General features: G+C 34.0%; 1 protein-coding gene across 2 annotated transcripts in view; it reads right to left on the bottom strand.

Annotated features, from left to right (window-relative positions):
• LOC127880294 (28S ribosomal protein S29, mitochondrial-like) overlaps window positions 1–26,269 on the bottom strand; it is a 27,097-nt gene extending 828 nt beyond the window's left edge. The window contains exons 1-12 of one of the 2 annotated variants that reach the window (XM_052427652.1): window positions 26,109–26,269; window positions 13,509–13,798; window positions 12,601–12,702; window positions 9,746–9,854; window positions 9,355–9,447; window positions 8,156–8,304; window positions 6,216–6,290; window positions 5,877–5,956; window positions 5,349–5,430; window positions 3,017–3,076; window positions 2,528–2,635; window positions 325–439 (exon numbers count right to left, since the gene is read on the bottom strand). In XM_052427652.1, coding sequence (XP_052283612.1) covers window positions 325–439; window positions 2,528–2,635; window positions 3,017–3,076; window positions 5,349–5,430; window positions 5,877–5,956; window positions 6,216–6,290; window positions 8,156–8,304; window positions 9,355–9,447; window positions 9,746–9,854; window positions 12,601–12,702; window positions 13,509–13,798; window positions 26,109–26,196 — 1,351 coding nt within the window. In that variant the 5' untranslated portion in view covers window positions 26,197–26,269. Of the gene's footprint in view, window positions 1–324; window positions 440–2,527; window positions 2,636–3,016; window positions 3,077–5,348; window positions 5,431–5,876; window positions 5,957–6,215; window positions 6,291–8,155; window positions 8,305–9,354; window positions 9,448–9,745; window positions 9,855–12,600; window positions 12,703–12,841; window positions 12,896–13,508; window positions 13,799–26,108 lie in introns of those variants that run through there. The other variant, XM_052427654.1, reaches the window with a different exon arrangement.

The raw sequence follows: 26,269 nt of genomic DNA, 5'->3' as shown, positions 1-26,269 counted from the left end.
GAGTAAACTATATAGTACATGAAATAGTCATTCATATCTATATACATAACAAGAGCTCTGTCGCATATATGATCAATAGCCCCACAGCGCTTAGTTAACTAGGTTCAAGAGCAAATAACAAATGTATGAATCATTGGGTATGAAAAACCCAAGAGAAGTCATAACATCAGTTCAAATTTGAACTTAAAATGTAACTGCTTGAGACATGTGGAAATGGCTCCAAAAACATGACAAAGAGTTACTTCATTATACCCTCTCTTAAACTGTGTTTGGTGGGGTACTCTATATTAATGAACATTTTTGTAAAGGCAAATTGTATTTTACCTCTAGATCGCTGTATCCACTTTCTGTCTATGAGGTAATCAACTGCATTGTAAGCCTCCTTCATTGTAAACTCTGGCACTAATATGGGGATGAAGGGGTCCATGAACTCAAAACCCTTGAATGTACAATTGTATTGCACTGTATTACTGGTATAGTAATATAGACATGTATATTGTAATCACAATCTGAAAACATTATCACAAGGTGAGCAATATGTGAATATCTGGGTCTACAGTGAAAAAATCATTCTTTTGCTATTACATGGAAAATTGGTAACTTTAATTAAGAAAGTCCTATAACTGCTGTTGTATGTAATTCCAGCCAGTTTTGAGATTGTCTGTAAAGTACTGATCAAAATAAAACTTAAAAACAATAATCATGGGTTCAAAATCCATATATCAATTGTTATCAGACTGGTGGAGTGCAAGTTACATCAGTTATTGAAAATACATGTATATATCTGAACTAAAAATTGACCACGTTTCAGTGTAATCTGCAGTTTTAATACAAAAGATGTTGTGAATAAAAGCAATTATCTAAAGAGAACCCAAACAAGTTTGTGAAAATTATATCTTTGAACAGCATATATTTTGTGACATGTGGAGTTTAAAATTAAAAGTGGAAAATTGAGGCATTCCTATGGACAAATGTCTTGTTTACAGATGTTTTTGTTAAAAGTATTTTAAACAAGAGATGTGTTTGTCAGAAACACAATGCCCCCTATTGCGCCGGTTTTAAATAAAATTTCAATATATTACTTGGCAGGTTTAGAAATTATCTCCCTTTTAAAGCTTATTACTTCCCTTGGATTGTATTTTTTTACTTTTGACCTTGAAGGATGACCTTGACCTTTCTCCACTCAGAATGTGCAGCTCCATGAGAAACACATGCATGCCAAATATCAAGTTGCTATCTTCAATATTGCAAAAGTAATTGCCAATGTTAAAGTTTTCGGACGGACGCACAGACAGTTCAAATGCTATATGCCATAAAATCATAATTTGCTCGCGTACAAATGCTTCTCTAATGGTGGCAAATTTATTTACAGAATTATGTACCTCACCAGAAGATTAACAAGAGCACCGCATAGCGGGTGCCAACCCTCGGCTGTCAGTGCAGACCTTGACCTTTGACCTAGTGAAAAATGGGTGTGGCAAGTACAACTCATTAAGGTGCATATACATATGAAGTTGTATGTGGAAGCACTTCGATTTTAGAGCCTATGTTAAGGTTTTAGCATGACCCGGACGGCAGATGCCGGACGACGAGCTGGCTATGACATGTAATACCTCGGGTTTTCGCCGAAAACAGCCGAGCTAAAAATAAACAAAAGCTCCGCAGTTGGAGACAAATGCCCCCACCCCCCAAACAGGGTTCTGACACAGGGTTTTATGCAACAAAACTGACCATGAATTAATCTTATCATATAATTGTGACTTAGCCACTTTACATAAGTTTTTAGTTTTCACAGAATTATGCACTTCTGTTACATCATGGTAATAATATGGGTTGAGAATATTATAGTATTATAAATAGGGGTCATCTACTGTCCAAGGCCAATGCACATGTGAAGTATCACGCCAAGGAAACGATAGTCACACCAATTGTGACTTTGACCTAGTGACCAAGTTCCAATAGGGGTCATCTACTGTCAAAGGCCAATGCGCATGTGAAGTAGCAGGCCAATTGGTCAATTCATTGACCAGTTATTGATCGGTAACAATTTTCACACTTATTGTGACAGTGATCTTGACCTTTGACCTAGTGACCCATATGTCAAAAGGGGTCATCTACTGTCTAAGGCCAATGCATATATGTGAAGTATCAAGCCAATGATCAATTCGTGGACAAGTTATTGATAGGAAACAAACTGGTCTACCGACAGACAGACAGACCGACCGACCGACATCCAGCAAACCAATATACCCCCTCTTCTTTTAAGGGGTTTATAAAAAGCAAACATGTTTAAATGCTGTTTTCATTAGGTATTTGTTCAGTTGTATGTGATTTGTTATGCCAGAGTTGAGAGTTTGCTTAGTTTGCATTTAAATGGAACTCCATGATTTTCTGTGAAATTAATATAAGATTTAAAACTGACCAAACATGCATGAAAGCTATAACAAAGATAATACAATTTAACAACTGCCATTACTTCTGATTGTGCAATTACTTCTATGACCCTCTGCTCTATAATTAAACATACCTTCTGTTTAAGGAGATACTGTGGGGTGTATGGTACTTCCAGTGGGTCCAGTTGAGTGTCTAAGGCATCAACACTGGGACATACAGTGCCAACACATACACCACCATGCTGTCATAAATTAAGTACAAAATACAATGTTAGAACTATACACTCCATCTTTGTTTTGAAATTCATTTAATAGTCATATTGATTAATAACTTGCTATGCTATAATTTAAAAACACAAACAAAATTTAAATGATAAAACATTTGCGATATTAAACACTGAAACATAATATGTACTTGTTTCTATATTTACACTGAATGTTTAACATTTCTCTAGTCCCACATCTACGAGAGTTCTAAAACTTGGTCTCAACTTTGACAATTGACCATTGTGAAGGCTAGTAATAGATATTCTAACATTTCTATTGGTTTCATAATTAAGACAATGATTAAGCTTAAAACTGTTAATAGCCATGGGTCCTGGATATCAATGGATACTACTCACCCATGTTGGCTCGAACATTTTCTGGATGTTACGGAATACAGAGATCTCCTGTCCATTAATCTACAACAAAAAGGTTGTCCTAGGGTGAAAAATGATGTGATACAGGTTTATGTGTAAAAAAAATAATAATATTAAGATTCAATATTAATAAGAAGGCCTGAAAGGCCCAAATTTGCTCACATGAGATACAGAACTAACCTGTTCAGTGTAGCCCAAGATATCATAAGAACAAATGTTCTCACCAAGTTTTATGAAGAGTGTTAACAAGGTTTAACTATAGCAAAATATAAATGATCCACCCCCAGGCAGCAATGTTCATTTAACAGACCGGAACCATTTTCAAACTCATCAAAGATATCATTTAAACAAATGTTCTTACCAAGTTTCATGAAGATTGGACAATTAATGTGTCTTCTAGAGTGTTTATAATAATATTTTAATATAGAGATATAAAGAAAACTTCCCTACCCTTGGCAGCCATGTTTTTCAACAGACTAAAACAATTTTTGAACTCAACCAAGATATCATTTGAACAAATGTTCTTACCATGTTTCATGAAGATTGGACAATAAATGTGTCTTCTAGAGTGTTAACAATATTTTAATATAGAGATATAAAGAAAACTTCCCTGCCCTTGGCAGCCATGTTTTTCAACAGACTAGAACCATTTTTAAACTCAACCAAGATATCATTTGAACAAATGTTCTGACCAAGTTTCATGAAGATTGGACTATAAATGTGATAATTAGTGTAAACAAGTTTTTACTTGAGCCATATAAGGGAAAATGCCCCGCCCCGTGAAGGCCATTTTTTCAACCAACCGGAACAATTTTTGAACTCGTCCAAGATTTAATGGGACAAATCTTCTGACCAAATTTTATGATGATCGGACAAGAAATGTGGCCTCTATAGTGTTAATAAACTTAACATGATTTTACTATAAGAAAAAATGCCCCGCCCCTGGCAGCCTTGTTTTTTAACCAACCGGAACCATTTTGGAACTCATCCAAGATATCATTAAGACAAATCGTCTGACGACGGACAAAAGGTGATCACAAAAGCTCACCATTTTGCATGTTGTGCTCAGGTGCGCTAAAAATGCATGTTTTTTTCAAGAAGTGCTTACAACTTTACAATAAAATTCTACAACATTTATTTCTTTTTTATACTTTAAAAGGTATGAATTATTAGACTAAACCACAGACATACATTAAACAAGACAGCCTGATAGGCCCAAAGTCGCTCACCTGTGATACAAAGGAACTGACCTCTTCTGTGCAGCCCAAGATATAATTAGAACACTAGTTTTGACCAAATTTCATGAAACGTGAACTATAAATGTAACTGTCAGAGTGCTAATAAGGTTTTACTTTAGTCATATAAGGATAACTTCCAAACCCCCAGGTGGCAATGACTGACTGTTTTCCAACAGCCCCGAACTATTTTGGAACTCGTCCAAGATATTAAAACAAATGTTCTGACCAAGTTTTATGATGATTGTGCGATAAATGTGACTTTCAGAGTGTTCACAAGTTTTTACTATAGCCATATTAGGAAAACTGCCCTGCCCCATAGTGACCATGTTTTTCAAGCAAACAGAATCATTTTTTCACTCATCCAAGATATCATTGGGACAAATCTTCGGATCAAGTTTTATGATGATCGGACAATAAATTTTGCCTCTTTTACTAAAGCCATTTAAGGAAAAATGCCCCACCTCCTGGTGGCCATGTTCTTCAACCAACTGGAACCATTTTCAAACTCGCCCAATATATCATTGGCAAAAATCTTCTGACCAAATTTCATGAAGATCGAAAAAAAATGTGGCCTCTAGAGTGTTAACAAGGTTTTACCTTAGCCATATAAGGAAAACTGCCTCGCCCCCTTTCTGCCATGTTTTTCAGGCAACTTGAACCATTTTCAAACTGGTCAACAATATCATTGGGACAAATCTTCTGACCATGTTTCATAATGATCGGACTATAAATGCGGCCTCTAGATTGTTAACATGGTTTTACTATAGCCATATAAGGAAAAATGCCCCACCCCCTGGCAGCCATGTTTTTCAACCAACCGGAACCATTTTCTAACTTGTCCAAGATATCATTGACACAAATCTGCGGACCAAATTTCATGAAGATCTGACCAAAAAAAATGTGGCCTCTAGAGTGTTAACAAGGCCATAGTCGACGCAGCACGACAGACAAAAGGCGATCACAAAAGCTCGCCAAGAGCACATTGTGCTCAAGTGAGCTAAAAACACTTCAATTTAAATATAATATGAAACATTATTTATTATCCGTATCAATAAATATTGCTATTTTGTACTTACAACTCTTTTATTTTCATCTTTAAGTGCTTGGATGTCTTTATAAAGGACATTCACACCCTCAATTGCAACCAAAATCTTTATACTGAAAGGCAGTGAAATATTTGTTAACTGTTAATATTTTAATACCATTACCAAAATTTTAATAACAAGCAAATTCGTTGAATTGATATCCCCCGCAAATATGCTTCTGGACATAATAATGTTATATTTGACATTCAAAAAAGCATTTTCGCTTGTAAAGTACAACAATTATTTAAGTACAAAATAATGTACACTTTTGGGAAATCTAAATTTTTCTGTGCATATTTGATCATGCAATGTTTGGTTCTGCTGCAAGTACAAGTAAACTTGTCAATATCGTCTTTAACTTGGTAGTTATGGATTGCATTGAAATAAACAAAGTTTGATTTATAGTTCATTTTTAAGATGATACAATGTACAACAGAATTATTGCTATAACATCTGCTGTCAATATCTCTGACAAATAAGTTGTAATTCAATTTAATTTAAACAAACTCGGACTCTTACTTCTTTTCTGCAGCTTGTGACCGGAGTTCTTTAAGAATTACACCAATGATATCAGAGGCAAACTTAACTCTGTCCATTCCCTGAAAATACAATCAAGAATATCACATTAATAATACCACATGCAGTGAGTGTGAGAAAAAACATTTACTAAAATTGGGAAATTTAAATGTATTAATTTGCTTACAAAATAATATTAAATTAAGAATTAGTGTTTTTTACATTATATTGCAATGAATATGATTTATATAGAAGCATGTAGCAAGTAATGAATCTTCTTTCATACGTACCAAGGTTACAATGTTCATACATAGTTACCAAGGTTACAATGTTCATACATACCAAGGTTACAATGTCTAAAAGTGGTGTGCCGGCTGGTGAGGATTCTTTCTCCGACCACTTGTATTCTTGGGACGTCTGTAACATTGACATTCTGTCAATCTTCTTTCAGAATTTATAACTATGCACTACATTACATAATAAACAATACATATGAAACTCATAACGTATATCTAAGCACTTCATTACATTATGAATAAGTACAAAGGTGCACTGTTAAATATTTACTAAAATGCCTCAAATGTGTTGCCATAATGGAGTAAGTCACCCCTGCGACCTTGACCTTAGACACATGAACTTCAAAATCTTAAGGGGGTCATGTCATCATGAAGACCAATCACCGTGTGAAATATGAAAGTTCTACAATAAACAAGACTATTGCCAAGCAATATATGTCCCCTACCGGCTCCACCATTGTCAGAAATCCCACCATAGTCAGATTTGTTTTGATTTTTTTTAAATATTTGGTGCCATAGCAACCAGAATTTTTGACATAGAAACAAAATGAAATGACGTGCATGATGTCCATATTGCCATCTATCCATGTTTCAAGTTTCATGAAAAAATATGAAGAACTTATAAAGTTATCGCAGGATCCAGAAAACCACCATTTTCAGAAGTATTTCTTGTCTCTTTGCAGAAAACCACCATTTTCAGCAGTATTACTTGTCTATTTGTTGCCATAGCAACCAGAATTTTTGGTGTAGGAACAAAATGAAATGACTTGCATAATGTCCATATTGCCATCTATCCATGTTTCAAGTTTCATGAAAAAATATTAAAAACTTTTAAAGTTATCGCAGGATCCAGAAAAGTGTGACGGACAGACAGACAGAGCGCAAACCATATTGATAAGTCCCCTCCGGTGAAACCGGTAGGGGACAATAAATATTGAATGGAAACTAAATGTGACAACCATCTAACAGGGCTGATGAACAGACTAAAAACAATGTTTCCACATAGTTGAGGTGGAGACATCATTTGCATAACCAAAGAATTCTTTAGGTGTCATCTCACATACCCACCGACAGACAGGTGCAAAGAAATATATGCTCAATTCTCCCAGGAGGGGGGACGGGAATAATTAGTATATTTTAAGCTATATACATTAAAGAAAACATGAAGCAAAAGAGAAATTATTGTTTTTTTGTTGCAAACAAATTAAAGAAATATAAGAGCGAATATGCTGAAAAAATAACTTAACCTTTTTGTAAAAATAATAATGTATGCTTTCAGTAAGTTCCAATTTGATTCAATTTCCAACTTGCCTGAGATATCATTAAGAACAATTATCTGAAAAGGTTTCAGTAACATTTGCCAATAAATCTGACAGATCTGATAAATGTTCACAGGCTTTTTCTTTAATTGACCTATGGACCTTATTGTTGACCCCACTAAACCCAGATGCAAACTAATCCTCATGAGATATAATTGGAACAAATGTTCCGACCTAGAAACCTTCTTGAAACACTCTTGAATCCAGTAAATTGTTTATATCATCGGGACAAAAGTCCTAATAAAATGTTAATGAAGATATTGCAATAAATATTGTCTGTAGGGTTTTCACAAGCTTTGTTCTTTAATTTGACCCAGTGAATCAGTAAAAAACTTGTCCAAATGTTTGGGATAAATGTTCTGACCAATATTCATAAAGAGTTTGGGCAATAAATGTGGGAGTGTTTACAAGCTTTGTCATTAATTTGACCTTGTGTGCAAGTATTTGATCTCACATTACCCAGTTTCAAACATGGCCAAGATATTATGTGGAGAAAAAAAGTTCCAGCCATGTTTCATGAAGATCTGACAATTAATACGGCCTCTAGAATGTTTACTCTGACAAATGACGCACCATTGACGACATATGACGAACAAGTAACAAAAGGTGATCACAAAGCTCACAATAAGCATGTTGTGATCAAGTCAGCTAAAAAGTCTAAACATACCGTGAACTTTTCAAGGTTATGTTTGTTCTGTGTCTTGAAGAACTTGAGCCATGCACCAGCCTCTTCAGCGAGGTCATACACAGCCTCATTGTGAAAGGACTTCACACAAGTCTTTGGCGTTTTTGTATGGTAACGTATCATTTCAAACACTGAAACACACAACACAGCAATTCCAAAATATTCCACCAAAAAATGGTTACTTGATCGCTGAGTGTATATTTGTAAATGTAACTTCATTTGCAAAAAAGTACATTAAATGTTTACTGCAAGAATAAATGTAAATTTACCTGCAGTAAATACGTATTGCTACTTAACATTACAAGTGTTCTCATGATCTCATACATGTGCAGGAGACAGACATACAATTAATAACTCATGGATGAAGAAATTGCTGTGTATGTTCTTGACTGTACATAAAATAGTATTTGTTAGCTCCCATTTGTTTGTTACAGACAAGGCAGACTGGTATCATTATTTTTAGAATTAAGTATGGTAATGCACAGTAAAGATTGCCTGGAATACAGTCTGGTTGGAAGACTGGTATTGGTTAATTTCAAACTACATTAAATCAGGCGAAAATATATAATTTGTCATGTATGGTGTAAAACATTTAATCGGTTTAAATATGAAATTTAGCTGGCTTTAGTTCAAGGTGAAAATGCTGTGACGGTGAGTTATTGAGAAAATCATGACGCTTGACTTCAAGCTTTTGGTAGTGACAATGACCAATGATCATCATTGATTACAAATATTTGTATTTCTTTCCATTTATAACAATGTCTTTGACAACTGACTTGAACAGCTTACACTGTACTTAATTTTGCTAGTACCCCTAAATTTTGCTATGTTTACCCAGAATGTCAAAGTATTAGGTACAAAATGCACATGCATGGTAAAATTACTGGTTTGTGAATTACTTTTAAAAGCTAAAAACTGCATGAAGAAATACAACAAATGAGCTTTTATAACTGATAAAAGCAAACTGCTAGTATCGGTGAACCTATATAAACATGGTCCCATTATTACAAACAATTCTTAGATTAATTTTACTCTTAAACTTTAATATTCAACTAGAGAATCCAAACTCATATAAAGCAAGCATACTAATGGGTAAATAGTAAATACTTGTAAGTTAAGATTCAGTCAGAGATCCATAAATGTTGGCAGTCTTGACCAAAAGTGTTTATAAGATTACTCACTGTTAGGAAAGTGCACTGTGATCCAGCCTGCCTTGGCATACCGGTGCACCACATGGGCCAGTGTGACCGTCTTGCCATGACCCTGCTGACCATCTTAACATGGGGGTCAAGGTCATATCATTCATTTAATTAAAATAACACTGTAAAAGTATACCAATATTTCTTTATATTCACAGAAAAGTATGATTTCAATGGAAATGTTTCAATTTGATTAGTTTAATGTTTTATTACAATAATAATGTTCATGAAAGAGTGGCATTTAAAAACCAGAAGTTTGCAAAATCAATCCATAGCATAAGTAAATAAAAATATTTTACGAGAAAATTCAGCTGTTTCTTTTACAAACTGCCATTTGCTGGAGCATCAACAACAGAACCTATTTAAAGGATACATATGAGGAGTCTGGCCGGGGGCAGTTTCAAATTAAGATGCTCCACAATCTCAAAAATCTCCAAAGCCGGTCTGCGAACCATGAGGGCACACTCCTGGAAGGCTTGAACCTGAATCAATCATCAACACTATTAAATATAATGTTACATGGATCTACACATCTTGGATTAAACTAGAATGGCACTGATGCTCCCATCATTCAAGTATTGTGTGAAATCTGAATATAAATATTGAGGTGTGCAGGTTAACACTGATATTTTTTTAAGTATTAGCTCTCTTGCAGCAATTCTTTTTGAGATATGTGGCCACACAAGTAAACAAGGGTAACTTTTTTTGCAAATAAAGGAGCCATTACTCAAGTTATGTAGAAAATAACCTAACCAAATTATGGAGTTAAACAACTTCAAGAGTTGTCATATATATTTGTAAAGTTTCAGCTCTCTACCAGCAATACTTTTTTGTTAATCCGAAGTCAAAAGCAAACAAACACAAAATTAACGGCTTTCCTTTTTAAGATCAAATGTGAAAGACATAGACAGTGTGAATGTAATAAGGATAATATAGTTGAACTGGAAAATGGGACTGAAAGTGGAACATTGAAGGCAAGGTTCATGGAACGGTAACAAGCAAAATACTAAAAGTCAGTCAATGGCACGCTTACCTGTTGAATTTGATCGTGATCTTGGTTTGAAAGGGGAGCAAATGAGGCACATTTATATCAGGGCTTAAAGGCAGCTGCTGGACAGGACAAGTTGAGACACATTAAGGACACATTATAAAGCAACAAGTGAACAAAAGTTCTGCATTTAGAATCATATGCTCGCCCAAACAGGGCTTTGAACTAGTGACCCAAAATTCAATAAGGGTCATCTACTGTCCAAGGCCAATGCACATGTGAAGTATCAAGTTAATTGGTCAATTTGTTGACCAGTAATTGATCAGAAACAATTTTCACACTTATTGTTACAGTGACCAGGGCTCGACACTAACGGTGGTCCGTTGACCCGGGGTCAGTAAAAAATAGGGAGGACCAGTGAAACTAGAAATTTGGTTGATCCGTCGGACCAGTTAAAAATCCTGGCCAGCTTATCGTGAAATACTGGTGGAAAGCTTTACATGTTCATAATTAACCGATAATTTCATCATTATTTTATGGGCAATCTCGAGACCAGGATAAAAAAATAGCAATTTATTGGAAATTCCAATTTTTCTAGAAGCCCGGATGACAAAACCTGTTGTCTGATCAAAAAATTTATTTGCGTTCCACAATTGTCTCCCGCAAATGTCTCTGGACTTTGCCATGATCAATACACAAATTAACATAAAATTCGAAGCGTTCGGATTGAGAAATGAACAAAATGGTATTTATTATTTTGAAAAAGCAGCAATAATCAGCATTTTATCGATCTTAGTAACATCAGAATTTACTTTGTTTACCGTGCAAATTTACACTAAAATGCGCCGAATAATGTTTTGATATTGCAGGAGAGTAAGCGTGCATATTTTTAAGATTACAGGTTTTCGCAATGTGGAATTTCATTCCGGGGGTGGTTGAACCTCTGCCTAAAAAAATTAAAACTAATGAAGAGGAGCTTGAAGTACAGAGAAAATATGAAAAGGATAAGAGATAGTTTAGTAGATAGTATAGTTTTCTTTTTATAAATGCACAATACATTGTGGATAGTCCAGGAAGTAAGCTGAACTTTAGGTCAAATAACATAGAAATTGTCGGACCACTTGAAATCTTGGAGGACCAGTAAATTCTGAAAGCTGGTGGTCCTTTGGGTCAGTAAGTAAAAAAAGTTAGTGTCAAGCCCTGGTGACCTTGACATTTGATCTAGTGACCCCAATTTCAATAAAGGTCATGATAAACTGTCAAAGGCCCATGCACATGGAAAATGTCAAGCCAATTGGTCTATTTGTTGATGAGTTATTGATTGGAAACTATTTTCACACTTATTGTGATGGTAACCTTGACCTTTGACCTATTGACCCCAAATTAAATAGGGCTCATCTACTTCCAAGGCCAATGCACATGTTAAGTATCAAGCCAACTGGTCAATTTCTTGAAGAGTTATTGATCTGAAACGAACTGGTCTACCGACAGACCGACATCCAGCAAAACAATATACCCCTCTTCTTCGAAGGGGGGCATAAAAACAGTAAATATTGATTCAACTCACACAGTTGATTTATTTTCAAATGATAGATATCGTTTGTCCCCTAAAGGACAAAATGTCCTCCCCACATAATTTTTTTTTAAGAAGGCTTTCAACAGGATGCAGAATCAACGGGGTTTTCCAGAGTTTACACACGGGCTGGACAGAATGTAAACACACCGTTAAGAACTTTATTTTTGCAAATATCTTTTTATGCATAAAAGACAGTTTCTCTTGCAGTTGGTGTCAATATCTTAAGGTATGATAGTAAATCCTTGAATATGTCTGAAATTGATGACAAAATATCACATTGCGTGAAGTATAACGGTATTGAATTTTAGAACAAGAACACATGCTTATTAAATAAAGTAATTCTGATGAATTTCATATCGCCATAAGTAGCATAAAAATCTGTCTTTTATGCAACTGTTGAAATTCTTAAGAAAAATTGTTTTAAAAAGTTGATATTCGAAAAACAAGCACCACTTACAGGTTTCCACTAAGTCATGTGATCCTGCACACTGGTTAAGACTTTCTTGGTTAAAATGGACAATTTGTATTTCAAAACCAACTATTGAACAACTCATTCTTGTCACAATTAGTTATCAAAGTTGAGTGTATTTGTGACAATTTGACTAAGAGCATTTATAAATATAAACAGTCTCTATTTGTATTGCTCCAACAATTTTAACCTTACCTGTTTATGAAAAGCAGGCCACTGCCCATCTTTAATGTACATATTGTAGTCCTCTTTAGGAACTGTGTAAAAAAGTCCTTCATCTTCTATAGTGTGTTTTGTCTGAAAGGCAATGTTCATTTTTTTAACAAGACATTCTTTGATCATGGGGCATGGGGGGGGGGGGGCATGCATATACTGGAGCTTCACAGATTTAAGTGAGGTTGTTTTTGCAGTAAGGTCATGTTTCAAATAAAATTACATAATGTGTTGGGGTCTGATTGGGGAAGCTCCTGGTCATACTGCAGCTGGGCAAATGCTCAGACTGGCTGCAAATAAAATAAGACCCATATGTGCATGCAGGTTAAATACTTGGAAATCCTTCAATAGCTTTTCAAAATATTTAAAGAAAATAAATTTCAATTTACTGTTTCAGCAATAAACAAGAGATGTGTTTGTCAAAAACACAATGTCCCCTTCTGCGCCGCTTTGATTTATTTTTAAAAAATGTATCATTTGGCAGGTTCAGATAATTATCTCCCTTTAAAGCTTATTACCTCCCTTGGATTTGTTTTTTTTTACCTTAGACCTTGAAGAATGACCTTGAACTTTCACTACTCAAAATGCGCAGCACGAGATTTACATGCATGCCAAATATCAAGTTGCTATCTAAAGCGACATAGAAGTTATGAGCATTTTTCGAAACCTAAACGCAAAGTGTGACGGAAAGACGGACAGACAGTCCGATCACTATATGCCCTACTTTGGGGGCATAAAAATGTATGACTTTAATAGATAAACACTCATTTTCTTTACAATGTCAATGGAAACACAATGAAAACTCTTATTCACGATAATGTTACTTGTTGAACATTTTAGAATTTGTGTACACTATTAACACGATTTGTAAGCAGTTATATTGGACTCACTGGATCATTGTGTTTTGTCCTAAATTTCACATCCACAGCTGGAACTTCTGTCTTGAGCTTCAAAATATCTAAAGGAATACCCTCTACAGGAATAACTTCATTTTCAGTCTGAGGTCCATCAAGATTCTCATTCTCAGAGTAGTGTTCAGCAGCTGATCTTAAACCATGACTGTGAGTCACTGACTTGATGTAATTCCTTCTGACATTGGACAAGATATGTATATTCCGTATAGGTGAACTGCTATTACAAAGTGGCTGCCGGGCACAGAGTTTAAAAATCTGGTAAAGTCCTGCAAACACACAAATATCAGATTCAAAAGCCACATGAAAACAATTGCAATTGTGTTTCATTTTGTTATTATTAAATTCAGATGCAAACTATTCCAACTAAAACAATTTATAACTGTAGCAGGGTTTGGTATAACGAGAACTAACACTGTCTTGCTATTTGAGCTAGCTTTTATCAGTGTTTATAGTGACGCTGTAGTGTCTGCCTGATTTGGAACCTGGAGGTCCTGGGTTCAATCCCCATTGTGGTTTGGAATTTTTCTGGCTGGGTTATATTGTTAACCAAAGTAAAAAAAAACAAGATGTGTTTGTGAAACACAATGTCCCCCTATATGACGTTTGACTTTGAAGGATGACCTTGACCTTGTGAAGGATGACCTTGACCTTTCACCACTCAAAATATGCAGCTCCATGAGATACACATGCATGCCAAATATCAAGTTGCTATATTCAATATTGCAAAAGTATTCATAAAATAAGCGATTTGGGCCACATATATTTGACCTCTGACCTTGACCTTTCACCACTCAAAATGTGCAGCTCCATGAGATGCACATGCATGCCAAATATCAAGTTGCTATCTTCAATATTGCAAAAGTATTTATAAAATAAGCGATTTGGGCCACATATATTTGACCTCTGACCTTAAAGGATGACCTTGACCTTTCAACACTCAAAATGTGCAGCTCCATGAGATACACATGCATGCCAAATATCAAGTTGCTATCTTCAATATTGCAAAAGTATTCATAAAATGAGCGATTTTGGCCACATATATTTGACCTCAGACCTTGAAGGATGACCTTGACCTTGACCTTTCACCACTCAAAATGTGCAGCTTCATGAGATACACATGCATGCCAAATATGAAGTTGCTATCTTCAACATAGCAAAAGTTATTGCAAAATGTTAAAGTTGGCGCAAACAGACCAAAAGACAGGGCAAAAACAATATGTCCCCCACTACTATACATGTAGTGGGGGACATAAAAACACCATGTGTGTCAGACTTCCCTCAGATGTCGTGGCAGTAGGAAATTCATGGAAGAAATTTGCAAATCACAAATAATTTATAAATAAATGAATCATTATTGTTTATGAATCATTTATCAATCATTATAAACATAATTATTAACCTTTGGTCTTTATACTTCTTTTTTTTTCAAATTTTAATCTTCTGTTGTAGTAATAAATAATTGACTGTGTTGATGGTGTCAAAGCGCCATCTTGAAAATAAGTTCCTTGTTGAGTGGTGCATTCTGATTGGCTATTCCAATTACAAGATTCGCATACTATAAATTGCCTAAAAACTAACTAATGACTTACATTGCAGGGGAGGTAAATTTCTTATGAAAAAATGACAACAGACAATGTAGTATGGAAAATACTCTTAAATAATTTTGTTTGTGTTACTTACATGTAAGAACAGTATAATTATTAACAATTTATAAAAGAGGAAATTGTTGATAAGAGCTCTGATGAATTACAATATTTACCTGTTTTTGCCCTTATTTTTGTCGCATTTTTGATCAGCAAAACGATGCTGACCTGGTCAAAACTTTCTTCATTAACAACTGCATAATGAGGGAACGTTCTATCATGTAATTTCAGCAATCTCTATAACCACAACCCAACAAGAAACTACCAAACTCCATTGATTCCTAACAAGTATAAATGTAATTTTTTTCGTAAAAATAATTTATGTACATTCTTTAGTCTGACTGTCACACTTAACTATCAGTATCTGAAAACATTTAAACATTTAACAGCAATTTTCATACTAGTATACAAATTCAATTATAGAATTTTCTTTTGAGAAATTACATTGATTTTAACTAATTTTTGGTTAAATATTTTTTCTTTAGAATACTCTGACTGTGTTGTGATTTGTTAGTGTTCATTGTTCAGTGTTGTGAAACTGTTGTTTATTTTTCCATCTCATTTTTCCAATTATCATGTCAATAAATTTGAATCAGTGACGTGATGTTTTGGTCCTATGAATCCCAGTCCGGTCTTACAAGATTTTTTTAATTCCACATAGTGTCCGACAAATTTCTTATTTTTCAGGTAGCCCACTGGGCTACCAATAAAAATATTTGGTAGCCCATACAATTTTCCTACAAAATGATAAGAGGCAGGTTTTCATCTTTATTTTATTTCTTCATCTACATATACATAATATGTATACATACATATACATAATACAGCAAGTAGTCTGATGTACACAGTCAATATCGTTAATTAATGTTACAGTACAGGCACCGTGTACTTAAATGTAAATGTACCAAAGAAAATCATATACTACATGTAGATATTACATTTATGTGCACATGTATGTGTACTTAAATTCTGACAGCACGTTAAGTTGGAAACGTAAATAAAGCGTTTAGATGATCAATACCATTGTCTCGTATGGTGTTAATCAATGCAATTGCCCTTTTTAACAACAAATACGGAGTTTCAAGAAATCAGGAGTATAATATCATTAATTTACTTGTGTCAGACTTTAAGTACTGTCCGAATTTACGTATTGCATCCGTATGTTACGACACTTGTGTGCAGTCAGTATACAATACAATAATTGTTTCAATAATGAAGGAACTGATACAGTGTAATGGTAACGATACAGCGTGTTAACATTATATTTTATTAAAGGAAATGTCAATGCCAAATAATTCGCTAGATACCCCGGTACTTTAGTTGAAATTCACAACGAAACTTTTAATCGAAATTAAATGATCTCAATGTTGTACCCGCTACGAAATGTTTATTTACAAATAAATACACCCGTGCCAATTTGTGCGCGCTTTTTATCTGGACAAAGAAATTCATTTATTAAATGTAGAATTTTGTAATCTAAAATACCTGTACACAACGCGTGCAAACCGTGGCAGGTGATTGCATGTTGCAATTGAACGGTCCTGATTGGGAGCTTATTTCATCATATCTTTAAATAGAACTATATGCCGAAATTCATTTGACACTTTAGAAAATTTCAAACGTTTGTGTTTATGACTCTTATCATCTATATTACCCTCCCATAATTTGGTTTAAAACATATAAATTGGGCATATATGGGATTATTGATTAACAGTCGATTAATCCAATTATTAATTGACAATGCAAACTAATTAGCAGGTGTTAACCTCGTTCACACGGTTGTTATTAATATTCATTTTCGGTTTCGTTACCGTTTTGAAGAATCCGCTATTATTTTGATAAATTTAATGTTCGGCGTCCTTGGATATTTAACAACATCAAAAACGTTGTCGCTATTACTCATTGTTGCGGTTAACAAAGAATTCCAAACTGCGAAATGATGTGCATCATGAGCGCCAACTATCCAACCGTCTCTCATTATATTATTAGCAGACGACAAATGTTGATTCTGATTAAATAATTAAAATACACTGTTACTGTTAACGACATTACCGCAATTGATCGGTGACTGATTGATTGCTTTTTGTTATCGGATTATAAGCAATACACGGTGTAGAAACACATGGTCAGCGTGTTTATTCTACGTATGTCTGTCAATAAAACTTGCTACCGCTCTTATAGATTTATAGTAGCCCGGCGGGCGTCAGCTGGAAAATTTCAGTAGCCCGATGAAAAATTTCGGTAGCCCCCGGGCTCCGGGCAATGGATTTGTCGGACACTGCCACAGGACTGAAATGTTCTGTTGACTGTAAATACTTTTGGGAATGTCTGCTCATTGAGTAGTGGGTTCTTTTTGAGTTGTCGAAATAGAGATCATAAGAAATCCATTGATAGAACATTCGCAGATGATCGATGCTAGCTAAAGAAACTTCAGCAAGCAGTTTATATAGTATTGACAGACCTGTATGCTGAAGCGAACCCCATATCGAAAGTCAACCAGAGTCGTAACATATTTATGTCACACTATAAATCAAAGACAGTTCATTTTCTTGGATACATTTCTACATATATTGGTGAATTACTGCATCGGGCATATTTTAAGGTTCAAATGTTTCAAATGCATCTTACAATAGATAAAAATAACTCTCATCAGCCTGAAATTCACAATTTTGACTCCATTGTCGCTTTGTCACATGATGAGTTTTCATTCAGATATTTTCGGATCGACCTTGACATTTTTTTGCTGAAATTGTAAAGATTACTTTCGTTTTCTGAAATCTATAAGAGCGCTATTTGTGATTAACAACTTACATCTGGTGGATTAAAAGACTGATTCCAAAGTGAATCAGGTAATTTTTAATAATTTTTTACTTTGAGTATGTATTTACACTACAATTTGTTTACAAAACAAGCAAGAATAATTAAAAATACAGAGAAATGTCATTCTGAATTTGAAAACACTTGAGCACATGGTATGTTACTAAAAATAGAAATAACGTCATATGACCATGAAATCTCGGGAGATTCTTATTTTAAAAATGTCAATCCCGTCCCTGTTTTTCTCGATATGTTAGAGCAGAAAAGATAAATTTCAAATGTTTATCATAGTATTTTGTGAAAGAATATATCAGTTAAATGTGAAAAGTGTCAATTGTTCTGATCAACTTCAAGTGGCTGATTTGGGCCAATAACTGCATTTAAAAGCTGTGTTGGACCGGTCTTTGTTAACTGTCAACTTTTCAGGAAATTCTGGTTAACTTACCAAATGGTGTTTGTCCATAACTTTAAAGTCGCGCCAGTCAAAAATCATAAAAAGCGACATTTAAAGTTATGGTAGCCAGAACTAGATCGATACAGTCATAACGAAAGTTTTGACATTGTCACCATACTTTTGCTGATTAAAAATGCGAAAAAATGGGATACCAGTTAAAATTGTAGTTCTTGAAGATCATGGCAGTTAACTTAGTTGCAATAATACAACTCTCAGCTTTATAACCCAAAGGGATGCTGACAGCCACCTAAGCCAGGCTTAGCAAAATGTATCAAATTCAAAGGCTCGGAGTGTACGTTTATGGGTTAGCAGTAGTTCAAATAATTAGACGTAAGCTACCCCGCTTACGTCTAAACGGCTACCGTCGTTTTCCTATAGCAAATTGAGTTCAACTTAAACTTCAGTTTTTCTCGTTAAATCTTTGCTAATGCATAAAATTATCATTAATTAGACATAAATGTGAGCGATTACCTCTTAAATGTGTAAAAATTGTGCTTTTAAACTACATATGTACATTTTTAAAAATAAACATACACACCACACGAAGTGTGTTTGACGTTTATAGAATTACATTGAATTATCTTGAACGAAATTATTTTTTGAATAGGTTACACATAACCAATTGTTGTTGTACAACAAACAACATCACTTTTTAGCTTTCTGTACTTTTTAATTAAATGAAACCTATATGTGTGTGTTAAAACTACCAGTTGTATCACGGAGTGTATATTGATAGGAGATGAATCGAGTATTTGACCCTTACTGTAGTAAATTCAATCTTATGCAAAAACTATTCATCCGATTTTATTGGTTTATACGTTATCTTGTTGCTTATTAATTCCTCTTTCAAAAAATATACGTTTTAGTATACTCCCGTTGTTATTAATGGATTTAGAGCGAGATAAACACAAGAAATACACATTTTATGTTTTACCACGGCGCGTTTTACCGTGTTGTGGCTATCGATCTTGTACAATTAGCGTACAGCGAAGCGCCGAGGTTATACATTTTGATGTACCCACTCACGTCTTTTGTTGAATTATAGTTTCATTTCTCGGCCGATTTTGACAAATTATATATCTTTAGAAAGCTTACGTTACGAAGTAAACAGATATATAAACATATATTAAGTTTTTCTTCTGATTTCGACAGCCCGGCGAGTTATAACTTTAACTTTTGCAAATATCATACCGTATTGGAGTTTTAGAATCTAGATTTACGGTTGACATGTTCGTACTTAATACCAATTTGTAGTGTTTATATTTGGAGTTCAGTTTTAAAAATTACATCTTGCTTAGGAGAATAGAATTCTGTATACGATAGAAAAAAAATTGTTGAAAAACAAAAGTAATTAAGGAATGAAGGCGGAAGTAAGTAGCGCGCGTTCTTAACGCACTGAACTGATGCTACGGTCTTGGCGATTATGCTTTTGTTTAGAAACCGGCCATTGAATTTCCTTTGCCATGATTATTATATTTTTTATGGAATATATTGTGGTATTTTGTTCACGAAACATATCAATAAAGCTTATTATAAATAAATCTTAATAAATTAACTATTTCAGCTCTTGTTTATAACACAGAAAGGGTGATAAATTTATGATGAAACAGCGTGTATAGCGGACCCTCTCGATTTTATTCGGCTTTGCATGCATACTTGAAATAAAATGGGTGTCAAAAACATTCATCGTTTGCTGTTAATTATCAACGAGGGAATTATGTATAATTATATGAAATGTTATTTACCTTAAATTATCAATTTATTAAAGATTCTTTAAAATCACGGACGGTGTTACGCGGGTCATTTCGTATTTTGACATCAGGGCATCATGTCCAACTATTCAAAATCAGATTTTTTTTCACTGGGACGATGACGGCTTAGATTTAGACAGGCAGACAGATAGTTTATTCAGACTTATACAACAGTACATCGTCTTCAACTCTAATATATAAATTATTTTTAGACGAATTGTTAGGTGATTACGCATATAGCAGTGATGATTCTGAGAATGTTGCCATGTTTCTTATCCGTGTAATCTAGAGTCCGTGGTTTGAGCATTTTTATCGCGGTGTTCAATAAAAGATATCTCAATAAACTTGTTTATTGATAGATCTGTGGTTTTATTGCCCCTGTGTTCAGCACAAACCAATTATCTCTTTATGATCAGATACTGTGCCGACCAATACTAAATAACACTATGGTGTCATACGCCACAGCAGGGACCTATACTTGTGATCATGGAGTCTTAGTGCAAGACTTAAAAAAGTATGTTGTTTCGCTTGCGGTTGTTAAAGCCAAAACGGGGCTTCCCAGCTGGCACAGCTGCTGATATTCGGATCTGAATATCTAAACTTATTCAGACCTTATTCTTAACTGTTGCGCGTTTTACTATATCGTATTTTAGGCGGGAATACAACTCAGTAAAACTATTCAATTTCTTATACAACATTAAGCATATTAACAGTTATTGAAATTAACAATATCAGCGAGATCTTTTTAAAGACTAAACACCTTTTCAAGTATCGAATTTAACATGTCAATAAAATATATTAATACCAAAAAAGGTTTCATTTAATATTGTTCACATTAAACCTTTAAATGAAAGTGTCGCTTTTAAAACTATTTTCCGTGTCTTATTAAGCCGCGAATGGTTTGCTAAAAACAGTTAACAAAAAGGGCTACACGTTCTAATTCTTAATGAAATACAAAAATAAGTATAACATAATTAATAACGTCCATAAACACACATGGCAAGATCAAAGTTTTAATGGAAAACTAATATGAAATTCCACGTAAATTATTATTTTCGTCTAAATCTAATACTATATATAGAGAAACAATGTATTTATAACCGACCAATGAGCTAACATTATGCAACTTTCAATTTACACAGTGCTATATGGCAACAATATGGAATTTGAACAGTGGTAGTGTTTTAAGGTCTGGACTATCATTACTTGTAAGTTTGTATAAACATTTTTCTAATGCAATTAGTAACATAATGTTTAAACGGGCAAAAGCCCGCGAAGCGGGCGTTGACCGTTCATACATATGGGAATTTAGACATAAAATTACATAAGAATACCACATATGGATACGTCTCAAAAAAATTTGCCACGCGACATATATTTTCGCGATGCTATTTATGACCTTGAACAAATCAAAAACACTTTGACATATGCTAAATCACATGTAAATACATACCTCAGGAAAAGTTATATCAATGACATCATAATTGTGAAGCGAATCGCACTAAATATTCTCGCATTATTTGTTTTTCTTCGCAACCGTTCCAGAATTAAGTCATTACTCAATTATCTCCCCTGAATGCTCTTCTTCAGTGGGTATAAGCCGAAGACTGGTTCACTACATATAGTGACAGTCTTTACCAAACACAATTTAGGTGAACATAACCGGTCTTTAATATATTGCCGAATCTCAGATTTCTGTCGAATTTATTTGCTTTCATCTTTTCGATATCTTATTGTTATTATTATCCTGACAAATCACAAACGCTTGTTAAAAAATTATTTGTTTTAAACATTTTAGTTGGCATCTCTATTCTTCCAGTATTCTCGCGGTATTTCAATAACGACACCCTACTGTTTATTTGTAAGAATATGTGACGCATTTTCCATTCGCTCTCAGAAAGCATTCTATACATAGATGGTGACGTCACTTCGTTATTGTCAGTAAGACCGGTGTGTACACAATGTCTCAGAAAGAAGTTTTACGTGTGATCATGAACAATATTCTGGTAAGTTGTCGTTGTTATCCACCAGGAACACATTTATTCACAAAATTTAAAGATATTCCGATCTAACTTTTTAGTCTTTTAGCTTTTACTTTAACGTATTTACACCTCGTCTGCTCGCACTTTACCGATATCCCGAAAGGTTACATATCACTATAATTAGTTTAGGCCTAAAACCACAAAATCCGATACCGTTGGATTTTCGTACCACAATCTTACGTAGAAAATCTTCCAGATTCGAAATCAACAAAAAACAAGACATTTATAAATTGTCTGCATTATTGATCAAATTTTAAGATATTTGTTGGTTTTCCGTTTTTAGAAGCTGTTCTGCGAAGGCAAGACCTGGGCATCATACAAGCCATTATATCCAGCAAAACTGACAGTTTTGGTTTACAGAAATCAACAAAGGAGGGATTCATGAACTATCAAATTTCCAAGCTATACACACAGTTATTATCTGTGGTGATCTTTTTTGGTTCTGTTTGTTTACTTGGATGGAACATGTGTGAACTTTTATAGAACTTTGAAAAGTCTATATATGTCTATCTATAAACAAAAATCAGCTATTGTATAATAAGATCAGATGTGCAAACAATGTCAAAGGGTTGTTAAATTAACAATTTGAAGGCAATTATGCTGAAAAAATATGAAAGGTACCATGCAAATTTTGTCTGTATATCGACAAGTGTCTGCCGATAATTGTCAAACTAGTAATACAAAACTTACCACAAGTATGTAAAAGCACTAAGTACCTGTGATCATTTTTAGTAAGATAGTGTAATTCTAAACAGTAGCAAATAGCTTGTTTAGTAAATGCATAATGCAATTAATATGATTTCCGTTCTATTGTGTAATTAATAAATTGGTTGTTACTTGTTAATCCATGATTAATGTTTTATGGCTAGTACAAAACCAGCAATGTTAATTTTGTAAAAGGTAATACAATAACACCACTTTGTAATTTCATATATGTAAATATTCTTGAAATGTAGGTTGATGACAGTGTTTTAGTTTTACTTATTTTGTAACTATTATTTTATGTGCAAATAAATGATGTGAAGTGTTTTGTATCTCCACACAATACCACATACCTTTTTATATAAGTTCTGTGTTATGTGTTATTTGAATGTTTAAATAAAAAAATATGGATGATATAACATGATGCATTCTAATATTTGCATTCAAATTGTAACTATAGAGTTAAGTGTATGCAGTTTAGACTGTGATTTTAGAATTGCTACAAAATGGCTAGTTTTTTAGTGGCGACAAAATTTAAACTATTCAACAATAGTTTGCGAAAGAAAATTAGAAACCTGCAAGATACCTGTATTTATTAAATATTTTAATTGCGAATCAAGTAATGTTGTTATGCTGTTACACATAATTATACATTGATAATAAATAAGAAGACAATTAGTGGTGTTAACGTTTCCCAACAGTAGAAATCATTCTTCTGATGAAGTCAGTGATATACAGACGAAAGCTCCAGGTATGGCTTTCAATACGTAGTGTGTGTTATTTGACAGTCTAAAACTTATTGGATTAAAAAAAAATCCTGTCAAATTTGTCAATCAAAATTGATTTGACACATCACATGATTTTGATTATGTTAAATCAGTGTACTGTATGCTAAATGCAACTGCTTTAGCAAGCTGTCAAGTTGAATTGAGACATTTGATGAAGCAAACTGTTTCCTGGGTAGGACCAGTACTTAGTGTCTATATGACGTACCATGACGTCGAAAGTCTACAAGACCTACTAAGTAGAACGAGAAATGTACTTCGACGAACAATTTTCACCGACCCTTGAGTGTTAGCCAATCAGAAGACACCTTACGTCTGTTGCTGTTAGAGATTTTTGATATTGAACATTATTATTATTATTATTTATACCGAATTATGCGACTATCGACCGCTTTCTCATAGATATTGTGCGTATTTATTAAACATTATTATTATTATAATTTATACCAAATTATGCGACTATCGACCGCTAACTCATAGATATTGTGCGTATTTATTGACCTGGCGTGGCGGAATTAACCTCTGACTTATGCAAGTTATGGTTATCACAAAATACGACCAACGGGGAGTTTATAATACATTATTTATCCCGTTAATGCTTGGTAACTGGTTACTGTTGGGAATTTCCTACACAGTAATGCGCTGGACGGTCGTGATACTCTGCCCCGCAAGATCATTTCATACACACAATATGCTGAATAATTTTAATTTTAAAAAGGTAACAATTGAATCTTCTTCAAATTTGTATATAATCTATTTCAATGCATTAAATACTTGAAACTTCTATGTGTTTTTTTTGCCATTCTGATATTTTTATTCATTTTGTCCTCAACTAAAAAAGTGATTTTAAACATTTATTATCAATAAATCTGAAGGAAAAGCGGCTCAAGAGACTAGTGTTTTGATTGGCTGTTCAGAAAATGTGTATGTAGAAGTACAAACATGTATGTCAAAGTACAAATTGTACTTTGACGTACAAATATATACTTCGAAGTGTATTTTATATTCATGTCGACGTACAATTGTTGTACTTCGACGTACATTTATCTTTTTAACGTGTAGGTCTTCTTGACTTTCAACCCAAATGGTACGCCATAGTATGTCTTTAGGGTTATCTAAAGAATGCTTCCACTTTAAGGATCAATACAGAGACCTCCCAGTGACTAAGCCAGTTAGCAGACACCCCATCCACTATACCACAGACACCGAACCAGCTATAAATTCCTGTGGCTAGAAAACAAAAAAAAATAAGATGCTAGATCTTTAAGCTTGGAACATGTAACTCGTTTTAAGATTGACTTTTTTGGATGCATTACTTAATTATTGCAACAATTATCATATTTTGAACACAATCATATATCCATATATTTATTAAAAATACATGGTTATCAAAAAAACTTAAAAAGCTTTTGCCCGTAAATTAGGTAGAACCTATAATCATATTATTTTATGTTTAATAATTTATTGCATGATTATTCTGTGCTGTTATATGAATTTGATGCCGTTAAAGCTTCCGACATGAATTCATGTCGGAACGATGCTATTGCAAAATAACGTTAAACGATATGAGGTCGATGTAAATCGACCTCATATTTATAGGAGTAGCAGTAGGGTTAGCTGAAATAATTCGCGTTCAGAATAAATCTGAACGCTGAAACTCCGGTCTGCAAAAACCATAACGAAAATTAAATACAATACTATTATATCAATATGCTTAAAATTGCAAAAGAACATAACCAACTCATAAAGTTTTAGTTAATAAGTCCATTTTTACCTCAAATAGCGTCGAATTGAAGTTAAAAGGCATAATTTGTTTCAGTTAAACTTCTGCTTAAATCGCAATACAATCACTGACCTCTAGCCATGTTATGAAATATTTAAATATCAACCAATCAGAAGAAGGCATACGGTGTAATAGGCTGCGTTATCGATTAAAATCTACCTGCCGTATACAGCGGGCACAGCGATTGGAATTGAAAATGTGAGTAGTGTGTTGATTTAAATTGGTCAGGCGTGCAAAATTGAAATAGTCATTACATAATTCTTACGGAACATAATTGAGAAATGAATTATCTACACAGGTATGTAAATATTATTGCCATCCGTTGATATTAACTGTCTGATATCGGGGCTTGAATGTTGCGCACCAAATTCCTTGCGCATCAATATAGACAAAGAAGGAAAACTCTCGCTATTAAAAAGATAGAGTGGACTATTGACGCCAAGAGTCTGTCAAAGAAAAAATCATCAAAAGACTCTTAAGGCGGCAATTTATATTGACTAGCAGTAGGGTTAGCAGATAACGCAGCGTTGGATATATAAAAAACAAACTTGTGGAAACCGTGCGATAGTAACGTTACACAGTTTGGAAAATATCATTACCTAATGTTTTGTTCATGATAAAACGCGGGTAACCTTTAAACGAATAAATATAATTTAATAAAGACTCATGACATTCCACTGTGCGCATCCATATTTGTTTTTACGACACACCTTAAATAACCAAAGATACATAGGGTCTGGGGTGTGTATAAAACGCGGCA

This window comes from Dreissena polymorpha, chromosome 4 (assembly GCF_020536995.1).
Source record: "Dreissena polymorpha isolate Duluth1 chromosome 4, UMN_Dpol_1.0, whole genome shotgun sequence".
Taxonomy (NCBI): Eukaryota; Metazoa; Mollusca; class Bivalvia; order Myida; family Dreissenidae; genus Dreissena; species Dreissena polymorpha.
The sequence above is the reverse complement of the archived record's forward strand: the minus strand, read 5'-3'. Positions and strand labels throughout refer to the sequence as shown.